Source organism: Buceros rhinoceros, unplaced genomic scaffold (assembly GCF_000710305.1).
Source record: "Buceros rhinoceros silvestris isolate BGI_N320 unplaced genomic scaffold, ASM71030v1 scaffold7275, whole genome shotgun sequence".
Taxonomy (NCBI): Eukaryota; Metazoa; Chordata; class Aves; order Bucerotiformes; family Bucerotidae; genus Buceros; species Buceros rhinoceros.
The window spans coordinates 9287-22950 of record NW_010411063.1 but is presented as its reverse complement, the minus strand read 5'-3'; the positions used below and the strand labels follow the sequence as shown (position 1 = coordinate 22950).

The 13664-nt window shown below is 35.2% G+C and overlaps 1 protein-coding gene across 1 annotated transcript; it reads right to left on the bottom strand.

Moving 5' to 3' along the window:
- Positions 1-634: 634 nt before the first annotated feature.
- On the bottom strand, positions 635-13387 carry COPS2 (COP9 signalosome subunit 2). Its single transcript, XM_010135851.1, has 12 exons — positions 13279-13387; positions 11927-12004; positions 11200-11325; positions 9727-9816; positions 9529-9606; positions 8524-8698; positions 7352-7530; positions 7174-7226; positions 5233-5330; positions 3399-3481; positions 2292-2350; positions 635-1507 (listed from the first exon to the last, which is right to left on the bottom strand). The coding sequence occupies exons 2-12, from the start codon at positions 11948-11950 to the stop codon at positions 1363-1365; spliced, it is 1110 nt and encodes a 369-aa protein (XP_010134153.1). The 5' UTR covers positions 11951-12004; positions 13279-13387; the 3' UTR covers positions 635-1362.
- Positions 13388-13664: the final 277 nt, after the last annotated feature.

Below are 13664 nucleotides of genomic sequence, written 5' to 3'. Positions count from 1 at the left end.
TAGTTATGGAAGAAGTGACCCTACAAAATTTCTTCTACATCTCTGAGACCTGCAAGAGAATTTTTCTGTCAGCTCCAGACAAGCTGCTACGGGAAGAAAAGTTGCGGTGGTCAACACTGCGGCTCTGCATTTTAAATAGATCTGATGATCTCAAAATCTTAGAACATGAAAGGCATGTGCCTGCTATGTGGTAGGACCTGAATAGCAGCTCTGAAGGGACTACAGTAGAATCAAACATTCGAGACACAACCGATTCCATTATTCCTGGGTCACTGTACTTGGTCCTCTCCCTATACACAGTGTTGTTTTACATACACTGAATTCAGTCAGAAAGACCACAGACTAGGCAAGGAAAAATAACAGTCAGGGTCTGCATTTCCATTCACAGGGTACTGTTTGGCAAACCTGTAGTCTGCAAGTACCAAAATAGAAACCGAGCATGTTCCTGAGAAATACCAAATACCCACTGACATCAACGACAGGACTGATAATAGCTTGGTATCTTGCAACATAAAAGGCAATTAGCAAGACTGCTAAATGTCAGCTTTTAAACTCTTTAGTATTTACATTTAACTATTTCAAGGGGAAAAAATAGAATAAAGAAAAAACAACTGCACACATACCAAGGTTTAGACTTAATATCTCCATATTGCCCTTCATAAGTGAGGTGAGGATGAAGTAATACCTATTTTATTCTAAAAACAGCAAAAGTAAAAATCAAGTATAATGACAGCACATCAAGAAACAAACTGTACAATTTCTGAACTGCACTGTTTATTTTGCTGCTTGAAACCTAAGTGACAGTATGCCACTATAATTATGGGGTTTCTTCTAAACCTTTACTACACTGCAGGTACAGAAATATACGGACACGTTTTTGGAGAACTGACATTTTGCAAAATGCAGCAAACATTTCAATTTATACATGAGAAAAGGAAGTGTTCAAAAGGGTATGCATTTCAAGTTATTGCAGGTTATTTCTGTGAGAGAATTTCTGCAGGTAAAACATGTTTAAATTTAACCAACAGCAACATGTCAGTGTATTTAAAATCATGACAAAAATCTTCTCTCTGGTCATTATTTGCCCTTTGACAAATTACTATGATGTTGTATGTTTAGGGCAAGATGTCAATACAGCATAAATCCCGTGGCATTTTGGTTTTCTTCTGGAGATTAAAGCTGTTTTTTCTTGGGATAAATGCAGCAGCAAAACACAAACCAGCTGATCAAAAAAGCACTTCTGCCATAACTCCAATAATTTCAGGGCACACCAACCGACAGTAGTTTTGCCATTCCCAGTTCTTTTAAGGTTTACATCACTGCACTGTTGTCTTAAGTACGTTTGTAAAAGCCTGTTTTCTGTTAGGCCAGCTTGCTGACTACAGCCTGGTTGAGAGAATTTAGTTGGTTGGTCCATTTATCTAATGCAGTATACCGTGCACCACCTCTCTTCTGATGATCCAGTTCTAGGAGCTGATTGACTTGATCAATTCGGCCATGTATAGTGCTAGAAGTAAATAAATAAATAACTATAAATTGCTAACGCATATGGAAATAGGAGCTAACAACAAATTAGAGACAAAATAAGAGGACTTCTTATAGAAGAGAGACACAAAGCCCATTTCAGAATTCAGCACTTTTACAATACATTGTCCTGCGTACTACTGCCTATTTAGTTGTCTCGTGTTTGGAAATCAAATGAACTAATTAATTGGGCAATTCAGATTTTGTCTGCCTAGCTATGACCCACATATAAAATCTGAAGCAATATGAGGCAAACAGTTCTTGAAAGTCAAGGAATCATGAAAAAAGGAGATTTATATAAAAAGAAATTAAAATATATACTCATATATGGCTTATATTTTCCTAGTAGATATAACAAGTTACCCTCCAAAAAAGGATTTTATGAATTGTAGTTAAGTTTTTCCATTCAAAGAGAGCAGACAACTAATTTGTTGACTTAAAGAGGTACTCAAAAATATGCACGGGTGTAAGCAGCAATTACTAAGAAAAGTAACTTTCATAATTTAATAATAATTCAAGTAATTGATTAGGTGATTCAAAAGTAAAGTAAAAACATGCCACTCTCTCTATTTTCTTGGCTCATGTCTAAGAAATACACTTTTCTGCTCATAAACCAAGCAAATCCAAACAAAATCAGCATTGTTACTTTTCAGTTCTAGAATCAAGCAGTGTTGTCACAATGCACTAAAATACTGTTTTGTTGCTTCTTGTATACTTTGACTATTTTAAAGTAATCTAAGATCAGAAATCAAGAATAAAGTACATACTTATCCAATATGCACTGCACAAGCAAGCTTTCCACATCAGCTACATCTATGTTTAACTCCTAAAACAAAAAGAAAACCCATTAGGCTGCTACTGTTTTGCAACATTAAATCATTCCAATCTTAATTTTCATTACAGAATTTGGTTTCACTTCTGTTTCTTACTGTTCAAAAGTATCAATTCAGTAATGATCTATCAAGCAAAAGAACTCCACCCAAAGCATATATGGTCAAAGATCAAGTATCGGTAACCTCCCAGAAAAGGCTGAAGAGGGTAAATTTTTGGAAGCTCTGGAAATGAGTTCCTTTGCCAAGTTACTGAAAAAACCAAACAAACAGAACGCGCCCCCCCTCACCCCACCCCCTCCCCAGGAAGTAAGACAGTAATTATCTGAATAGAATGGGTCTGTACTCAAAACCATTTAGAGGCCAGCTGCATCTTCTGACTCAAGGAAGTTCTACAAATGTTAAGGCTATCTTAAAAAAAAACAAAACAAGGCATACAGAGTTCTAAGGAGAATTTAATAAAGAAAAGACATCTCTAATAGTTCATGATATATTTTGGAATGCTGTGAATTTTTGCAAGAAAAATCACAGACTCACAGGAGATGGAAATAGTCATCTATTGTCATTGGGTTTTGATTTTGTTCTTCCAGATTAGGGAATGAAATCATCGATTCTAGTATAATAGTTGGTTTGTTCTATTACCACAGTTTTGTAACTCGTACAACACAGATTTGAAGATACCTTTTGAACAAAAGGAATCAAAATTTGGATTTTTATGTTCATAAAATTTACGTTCATAATTACATTTTGAATTATACAAATTTCACTTTCTATATTTCTCTTCAGAAAAGTTCTTTTCTACACCAAGTACAATATGGTAATTCAGTATTTTAGAAGTATATCATAGTACATATTATAAAAAGTGTTGGGATAGCACTTGAAATTTACATTTTCGCACCGCAAGCTGCCAAGCAGTGCATCAGGACTATTTTATGGTTTACATTATACTTTAGATGTTCTATTTCTGGAAGCACTGTTATTTAAGAGCTTTCATTCACAATTAATCATTTACAGAAGGAAATGGAAGGCTACACAGACACATACCTTAGAAATAAAAGGAATATGTATTCTTGTGTAAGGCTTAATTAATTTTATAAGCACTTGAGTTCTGATGTTTCGCAAAAGCTCTGTAAGAGAAGATAAATACTGTAAAACAACTGTTCTGAAATACATACAGCTCAATATAGAAAGATATCCTAAATACCATGATCTTTTTCCAGAAATCCAAGCCATATGTAACTCTGAAGATGGACAGAGAGAGTTGAAAACTGTTTAAATATGGAGCAGCACACTTCCTGGTAAAAATTTAAATTATTCAAACTAACTGGATAAATCGTACAGATGATTGCATGGTATGTCTGCCCTTCTAATTTATGCCTACACTGCTTGCCTTGTGCGAGAGTGAAAGGTATTCTTCAGGCTCTGAAACTCAAGTCTGTTGCATTTAATTTCATGGGGAATATTCACATTTTAAGTCAAAAGATCAAGGCCTAATGGTATGATTACGATGAGAAACTACAGCAGTATAAAACCCAGTCTGCATGAAGTGGCTGATTTTGCTTAGATAAGATAGTGCATTCAGTGTTTTAGAAATTTTTACATTATTAAAGAAGATTTGGATAAAATGAAAGCGTAACTTACAACTGTAAATTAATAGAAAGAGATAGATCCAGTTTTACCTAGCAAGTTACACAAGGACTGTTTATATAATGACAAACAATACTGAAGACCAGATTATGCATCTCTATAAACCTTAAGAGATTAAAATGATGACACAAGGTATATAAACATTATAACCACAAACACGTATTCGGTATCACTACAGAGTGAAAAAGATGAGAATGTCTTTTTTTTTTTCCTCTGGATACCACTAGCAGACTGTTACAAGGGGTGAAACTCAAATTCTCTTCAATCCTTTGATTCAACTGTCCACCTTCTCCTGCCTTCCAGTTCTGTCCTGCTTTCTTCCTTAGGCATCCACCTTTCTAAGCGTACAGAGCCTCCCTACAAGACTTTGAAGCTTACCAGCAGTCAACACGTAACCACAGTAGAGGGGTTATATTTAGTTTCCCCTGCTGATTGCCATGTTCTCTTTTACAAACAAGACGTGTAAGAAAAACAGGTCTCTGGATTTAACTCTTTCATGTAACTACCCAGCTAAATGATCTTGCAGTGCCACAATAAGCCCTACTCTTGATGAAAACAGTAGCTATCAGGAAAACCGGACACTATATTCAAGCGAAGTGACTTTCAAATTCTCAGAAACATGACAAACGCAGGGGTAAACTTGATTTTGTCATGTTAATGTAACGGAAGGGCACGTGTTAGTGTGTTCCCCTGATGCACTGAGTACAGGTACTATAAACCTAAACATTGTTTTCAACATATACATTAGAATGATATATCTTGTTACATATTTTATTACTTCACATTTATTAATGCAACCTTGATTAGATTGCGTACGTATTTTCTCCTTAATCTGAACCCAAAGATTAGCCTTATAAACTGGCAAACCTCAGACTGTTGAGACTGACACAACCAGCCTTTACAAGTAAGAGCTGCCCTCATTTAATTCTTCCAACGGAAAAAAAAAACACCACTCAAAATATTCAGTGCCTAACACTACTTAGATACTGTCTTAGAACAGTCTCCTACTAGAACCTTCTCCATCATTCCTGCAATTCTTTTCCACCATTCTACATGCCTGGATGCATGTTGACCATGACCAGCTTGTAAAAAATTTAGAAACAGTAAAGGAATCATCCACAAGTAATTACAAGGAACTCTCATTCTGCCAAGGAAAAAATAAACCATGGGAAAAAAAAAAAGCTTACCAAGTAGCGAAAACAAAAAGGATTAAAATAGCCTGAAAAAATACCTTCAATGTGCTCCCTTATGAAGGGATCGTCCATGATGTTGCTGTGATTTGTTTTCAGAATCTTCTCAAATTCGGTGATGTCGTTATTCTGATAGGCACTTCAGAAAAAACAAAAGACTGAATGATTATTTTTAAAAGTGAAAGACTCACAGGAATGTGTTCTACATCATCTAAAAAAATGCTGTATTAAGTGTTGGTAGCAAATAATTATATTCAGAACCTTTATAAGGAAAAACTATTTCAAGATGAGATGCAACAGAAATGGCCTTTCTCCTCTTTTCATTTTAGTAGCATTTACAAAAGTTTAGTGTGAAGATACAGTTATTTCACAAGGCACTCTAGTTTCAAAACTTTGTACTTTAAGAATTAGTTCCTTAAAAAAGCCCAGATGCTAAAAATAGCCAATTTTGAAAAGTATCATTACTTGAATTCTGGCTTCATGAAGCCATACTTTATGGAACAAATAAGAGCTAAAAAGAGTGTAGAGGGCTGCTGCCACTTCTAGAAGGTCCATCTTATGCTGGATTCTAAAAATATTGGAAGACAGAAGAAATCCTGACTTCTAGGATTAACCATCAGTAATTCTGGCATAATACTACTTTTCAGATTTTTATTTATAGCTTATTTTTAGTATATCTATTGTTTAATTGATCAATCTTGTTATCTAAGAAAGGATTACAAAAAGAAGGTGGGTTTGAGACACCTATTGTTCAGTAGCGGCACCACAGCATCATTTAGAAGGCAAGAGCTTCAACCCTGAAACAAGACCTATTACTTGTAATACAGTGGGTTTACAATTCAAATCTATTGTCTCTTCTTACAGGAACAATCAGCTGTAATAGGGACTACCTACTAACTAATCAAACTCACACAGTAATTTAGTTATATTAAGCTACAGGCTATCCATATGTAACCTGAAAGATGTTCAGTACATGCTTTCAACTTCTCTTTAATACTATCGTGAAGCATTTTAAAAACAACATCTGTTTTTCCTTCATAGTCTCTGTAGATTTTCAAATTATTTTTAAACTAGTCAAAAAAAGTCATCCTTTAATATCAGTAAAATGGGCAAGAAAAAGACCTCTTAAATTTAAGCTGGAACTTGAGGAGTTTGTAAGCAGAGTGGTAACAAGTAGAACACATTTATCCCCTGAAACCAGTAAATTTTACTTCATAATTAAACGGATATTCCAGAAGTCTCTTTTTATCACATGTAAAACATGCAAGTTCCAAATGTATAGGAAGAACTGAAAGCATAATTGTAATATTGGAAACTGATTCTATCTTCTGCATATTTATCTACACTGCTTTAATTGCATTATTAATTTTAAAGAAGCAGTTATACTCAAATGTCAAGATAAAAGATATAAATTAGGAATATGAATAAAATCAGATTGCGTAGGGCCATCTGGAGTTCCTTCTGCCTCCAATTCACATGAAACTATGACGGTGAAGTAGAAAAGACACGTCTAAAGTGGAATTACTGGAAATAGTCCCTTAATAAACTGCCAGATCATTTATTGATCATTACGTCAATAATGGATGAACAGCATAAATTTCAGAAACTATTTGTATGCATACATATAGCACTATCAGAGCAAGCTTTGTTCCAACATGAGATCAGCTGTGGATTTCAGATTGTGAGCAGGCATTACTTCTTACACAATGAAAAGCTGGGAAAAGTTCTCCTACGTGTTGTTCATTTTCACGTGCTGCTGTAACCCTACCTGGTATAGTATAGATACTTTAGTAGACAATAGTAATTAAAAGTTTCATAAGAAAAACAAACATTCTACTAAACATTCTACATTCTACATTTTCCCACTATTTTTGTAATAACTATCTTAGCTGTGCATAGAAAAGCCATCCCTAAAAACATTCCATTTCTGGTTTGAGCACTACATCTTTTTATTTTTTGCTCCAGAAAAATTTAAATCTTACCTTACTAAATTCGTCATTGCTAGAATCTCTGGATCATTTTTGTATGGTTTAGCCTACACAGAACAGAAAGCACAATATGCATGTTTAGATTTAAAATATTTTTTTCCATTTTCATCTTTTGGGTAATTTTCCAATCAATTCAGAAAAGGGAGAGGGAGGAAAAAGGAAAAAAAATTACCTCCTGAGAGTCAAATGGATTTATTCCAGATTTCATGAGCATGTTTGCTAAGACCAAGTATTTTAAGCAAGTGGTTCTTCTGGGGCTCCCTGATTCATCATAATTCTTGAATGCTTCAAAAAAATCAGTATGTGCCTTTTCAAACTCTCCTTCTCTTAAGTGCATTTTGCCTCCACATTCTGAAAAGAAAACACAGATGAGGAGAGAGGGAACACTGTGTGCTTGTTGCCGACTACAGTAATTGTACTCAGAAGTTCCACGCTATTTCTAAATAAATTACTGAAATATTTTCAGGAGTCTTTTCATTCTCTGAAATAGCTTTGGGGAAAAAAAAATTAGAGCCTTCACGTAAAGCATTGCTATTTGAATAAACCCATTCGAAAGTAGTAAAAACCAAACCCAACCCACACCATAAATCTAAAAGAACACTATCCCTCACAGCCAATAATTATTTTAACCTTATGTTAAAATACTGTGAAAACTGAAATGGAATTTATATACATTTCAAAGGCAACAGACTTCCTGTATTTGTGGAATTTTCCCTATCTTTTGAGCAAAACCATGCAGAAAAACTGGGAAATATTTTATTTCTGAAGTATCCACTGCTTCCTGATTGCCCGTGCTGTTGCCTACAGCAAGGGAAGAGGAAAGGCACAACAGTGTTCTGGAGAAAGTTTTTTTTCCAGACACATGTCACGTTTCCACTACAATTCATCATTATGGATAATAAATTTTATTTTCAAACACATCTCAAAGCCTTTCAGTTCCGAGTGAGACATCAAGCATAGATTACAAGAGGAGACTGCAGAAATAGCAGTCCCTTCTGATAGCAGTCCTCTCGAGCCTTTGTCTTCATCCTTTGCACCTATGGTTTGTTTCCTGCCATGGTGTCAAACCGCCCAAGTATTCCTCTTGTTCTCCTATTGCTTCTCTCCTACACTGTAGGTAGCCAACTGCCCTGCCCTTCTGACCAGTGCATCTGGTACTCGGGCACCACAACAGCAGACCTGAAGTCCTACAGGAGGCAAACATGCACATACAGTTTGTCCACCCCTGAATCTACAGCACCCTCTTGTCTTTAGAGTTGGAAGTGGAAAAAACATTAATTATCAGATTTTCATAAATGTAATCTATGCAATACAAGTTAAATGAAAAATTCAAGGTTAACTTGCCTCTGATAACTCCCATGATCAGCGGATGAGGAATGGCTGACTTGATGTGCAATGACTGTTCATATAGTGCTTTAAGTTTTTTGTTATTTTTCTGTGCTGTATACATTTGAATTTCCAAAGCATAGATTTCCAATAGTTGAGTACCTTTTTTTAGATCATCTTCCCCATCATCAGTCTAGGACAGATTAAGTAATAAATACTGTGAAATTTTAAGAGAACAGTGATTTCAGTTTTACACTAGTAAAAAACTGATTACCAAATAATCTCAGTAATTTCATCAGAAATAAGGTTATTCCTGAAACTTTAAAATTTTGATATAACTATTAATACAAAACATAATATTAAAAGAACTTATCACAGGCCAGGTTTTGAAGCCCTTTTTTAAAAAAGTCAGTCTTTTTGTTGAATCAAATGTCTTCCTGAGAATCGTTCTTTTCCACTTTCCTTAAACCACACTCTCAGTATATAAATGCAATGACTGACACACATACGTTCATTGAGATAACACATATGGCTCTTCTGCTGCCTGTAACAAAACCATTTCCTGCATATTTGTATCCACTTCCTATGCTGGACGAAGAAAAGGGGACACAAACAAGCACAGCAGGCTGCATGGCTCATTTTATTTTTCCTTCCAAATGGGAAAGCAACGACTGTACTTTCAGTTAAGAGTAAAGCTCACTTGGAATCTTCACTGTGTTTTAAAATAAATGTCTATGCATTATAGATTATGCATATGTGCTTCTCATCCTTTCACCAGACTAAAAAGAAACTTAATCAGCAGTTGTGAATATTTTTTTCAAAATCATCTTTAAGCAAGGAATAACACACTTGTCATTTTTTGTTCATGGTATCAAACACATAAATTAAAGCAGGCACAGTATTTCTTTCCTCTGTACTAAAGCTCAGCAACATGCTTCAAAGGCCAACAACAGATTTAAAAAATAAAAATAAAAAAAATCAGTGTTGTTTATTAAGCTACAGTGGTTCAGAATACAAAGGTACCTGGCACGACTGATGCAGCTGACGCAAAATCTTTTGTAGCTTTCCATATTCTTCTCGTTCTAAATATAATTTGCCAAGCTGTAATGAAAAAAAAGTTGAAATACTAAGGTCTACTGAGATTTCGCAATTGTAATTTATACGAGTTAGCTCAAGGTGTCACACAAACAAAAGCAAAAAACAGTAAGTTATGTATTTTACCTTTGTGTTCGTCTTAAACCACAATCTATCATTCTTAGCATCTTTCAGAGCTTCAAGTGTTGTTTCATAGAATTCCTGAAGCAAATCCATCTGACATAAAAAATCAGAATTCTATAATTGTAAACAGCAAATTTGTACCTGTTAATAAAGTCAATCTGAAAAAACTAAAAGTGCATGCTTGAACTTCAAAATAGGAAAGGTATCTGCATCTTACTGAATGTCTGCTTTTAAATTGTAAAGTAACAAAACTAAGTAAACTTACTTTTCTTATATAAAATAAATACAATTAAAAAGTATTCACATTTTAGACATTTTAAGATTTGCAACCAATCATGCTAGTGAAAAATGAAAGCCAGCTTATACAAGTCCCTCTTACATAACCAAGTAATAAAACTCTCATGTTGTGTAACAAAAGACAAGCACAGGCAACACTGCTCCTACTTAAAAGGAGAAAAACAAAAATAATTTACATATCAAAAACAAAATATGATTTACAAAGAGAGAGAAATGGTCAAAGGAAAAGATGCTTTCTCCTTTCTGTACTACCAGTGCTGCCTGAAAGCAAGCTCTTGAGTACATCAAACTGTTTCTTTGCATAAAATAAAAAAATACAACATCCAAAATGGAAATTAGTGCTGAGTGTGACCTTTAACAAAGGTTCCACAGAGAATCTATTCGGATTGTATAAGGCTACTGGTTGTTTGGGGATAACAGATCTGTGGCTATACATTAGGTTAAGATTTCCAGACTGTCCCTCCAGGTCTGTCTCCAATTGCATTTAGACCAAACACACTGACCGCTGGCAACAAGGTATAGTCTAAGACAATCCTTTAGACCTTAAGAGTAAACCATCATTCAACTATAAAACTTCCATTGCCTGGGAGGGGCAGGACAGGAAGGATTGTGATAATGACAGAGTTGTCATCCCTGAAGACCAGCGATCCTCATATGCAGGTGCTACTTCCAGGTAACCAGTCAATTAGGGGAGCTTTCGATTCTCTGAAAAGCTTCTACAACACCGAAGAAAAGGAGCTGGGCTGTGTGTCTGTGAGCATGTACTTAACTTGCACAGTACACTCAAAGACAGGAAGTATTCAACACTCACACTTCATAGCAAGCTTTTTCAAAAGTTCCCCTCTCCCCGCAAAGTATTTAAAAAGTATTGTTGCATTACGAATTATATTTGAGAAGACACACAGTGTAGCTACTATGCTAAAAAAACCCCCTACTTTATCGTTGGCATAGAAAATTCAAGTAAATATTGCCAAAAAAGACAAATTTATGAGAAGTTACCTCTGTTGATAGAATCCATTAAATGTGGCGAAAATATTTTAACATATGACAACAAATTAATACTGCAAATGTTCTCCATAAGATAAAAAAAACCCCAAACCAACAGAAGATACACAAAAAGGCCCATAGTTAAAAATGCAGAAAGGAAAACCGTAACAGTGAAAAAACTGGTGATCTAACCTGCTTGGAAGTAGAGATATAATCAAGAATAGAATTGATGGATTTTTCAGAGTAATTCCTTGTAACTGCACTCCGTATGTAGGTCAATAGCTGTTTATATCTGTTCATCATTTCAGGAAAGTTAGTCTAAAAGAAAAACAATTACACTGTAATTTTTGTTTTAATGATTAAAAACTGAGGTGTATTTTGCAAATACACATACAGAAAAGGAAGCATAACAGAAAGACTATGCAGCAGTGGTTGCTATTAGGAATTTTTGTATCGCTGCTTTATTCATAAGCAGCAGAATCAGGAATAACTTCATCAAGACTGCATGGAATAGACATTTAAAATAATTATCTCAACAAAGAAAACAGAGTTGGCTATATAGCTATTTGGAACGGTTGCATACGTAGCGTATACATTTTTCACTGATTGTTCTGGTGAAGTACACATATCTAGAAACATTACCAATATCAATGGTATGATACCTCAGGATAGCAAGGACTGAGCCTCAAACTTTCAGAGAGCATCAGCTGACTACAGCAGCCGCTTTGCATCCGCTTTGCCTATGACTTGCAACCACCATGTAACTTCCTTGCCATGTCTGTATGAGCCATTAAAGGCTGCGGAAGACAAGTCTGGCAGATTTAGTTGTCATAGCCATAAATCAGAATAACAACATAAGATTTCTGGATCAAATACATATCTATGACATTTACTCTCAAGTGACAGCTGTAATTCCTACCAGTTTAAAGTTTATTTTAATCATCTGTTTCAGAGCTTTGAATCCCCATTCTCCTTTTTCACCTTCAAGCTCCAAAACCTGAAATAGAAGAATTTTTTAAACAGTATTTATAAAAGCTTTATTCTTAAATTGATTGGTGTATTGTTTAAAATGTACTTATCCCACATATGCCTTCCCCCCTGTAGCTATTCGTGCTATATTCTTTTACGGCGGGCCCACCAGCTCTCGGCTGGCTCTTTGCTGGAGCCGGGACGAATCACGCATATGCCAATATGGTGTGTAGTGAGACCCGTTTATTGTTTACAATACATCCCAATTTATAGACTCTTGTTCACCCGACTAGCTCCATGGTGATTGGATAGTGTCTCTGTTACACAGACAGCACACATCTCTTAAAGCACTATAATTGGATAAAAGGGGTTAGCCCCCACGTGGTTACTGTTTTGGTTAGAGTTAATCAAACAAGGCTAGTAGAGATATAATTTCCCACATAATAGTGTTGCAGCTGGGTTTGGCTGCTGTGTTTCCCAGAGAGAGTAGCATATTTTCCATAGTTCTAATTTCTGCTAGAAAGATACACCAACACCCCCCAACTTCATTCCACAAAGTAACGTTTCACTCTGCCCTGCTCTTCAATTTTAGTTTTCCCTGATATTATTGAGAAAGTTGGTGAGTGGTGTGTATCTTACTGATGTAAGGAGAGTGAATTGTTATTTATATATTTGTTGTTGTTAACACCAAACACCGAACTTTAATGCCACTCCATGAATACATATAAACAAAAAAGTAACCCTCCCTGCAAAACTGACTCAACCCACTAAATCAGACAAAAATTTACAGGAAATGTTTTGAAAGTAAAAATTCTACAAAGTTTGTTTAAAGTCATATATGTGCAAACATTAAAGATTTAAAACTGACACGAAGGAAAGAAACTCTGTGTCATTTAGTATTTATACAGTCAAAGCTTTGGAATCAGATAGCAAACCAAATACAATATACTACATAAGGCACTGGGGAAAACACTGTAGCATTTTAAAAACTAATGGATCAGGCTTCTACAGCTGGTACGTGAAAACACACTTAGGACTGTTTAATTAACTTAGTACATCCTGAAGATTAAAAACTCAGTTCTGCAGTAAAATAGGACTATTCCATGTCCTACTTATGCTCCCTAAAAACGATCCTGAAAGACAGTCAGCCAGGAGACTAAGTTGTCTGATGATAAACACTGCACAATTAGGAAGGTAAAATATAAACAATATTCTTAAAATTTCAGAAAATAACTCAAATGATAAGCTTAAGTATTTTTAAATGTGAATTAATATAAGAGATAAACTATAAAGACAGCAAACCTTCTGGAAGCTGCTTAATGCTGCTTTGGGATCATCTTCCTTCAAAGCTTTGGAATTGTAGTATTGATTTTCCAGATCCACATTTGGTTCAGAATTGCTGTCCTCAGAATACTCCTACATTTTAAGGAAAAAAGAGGAAAAAAAACACCCAACCAAATATAAATCAGAGAAAAAAGGAGGATAGAGAACATCTAATATTCTACTGAAAAAGGATAAAATACAGTAACACATCTACTGACACAGAACGTTTGTGTATTAGGAGAAAATCGTCAGTTTTAGAGCATGTAACAGGTAGGGACTCACGATGATTTCATCTCTCTTCCAGCACTAGGCCAGCCTCTCCAACAACACTTGCCTGTCAACAGATTTCTCTCCCGACTAATGAA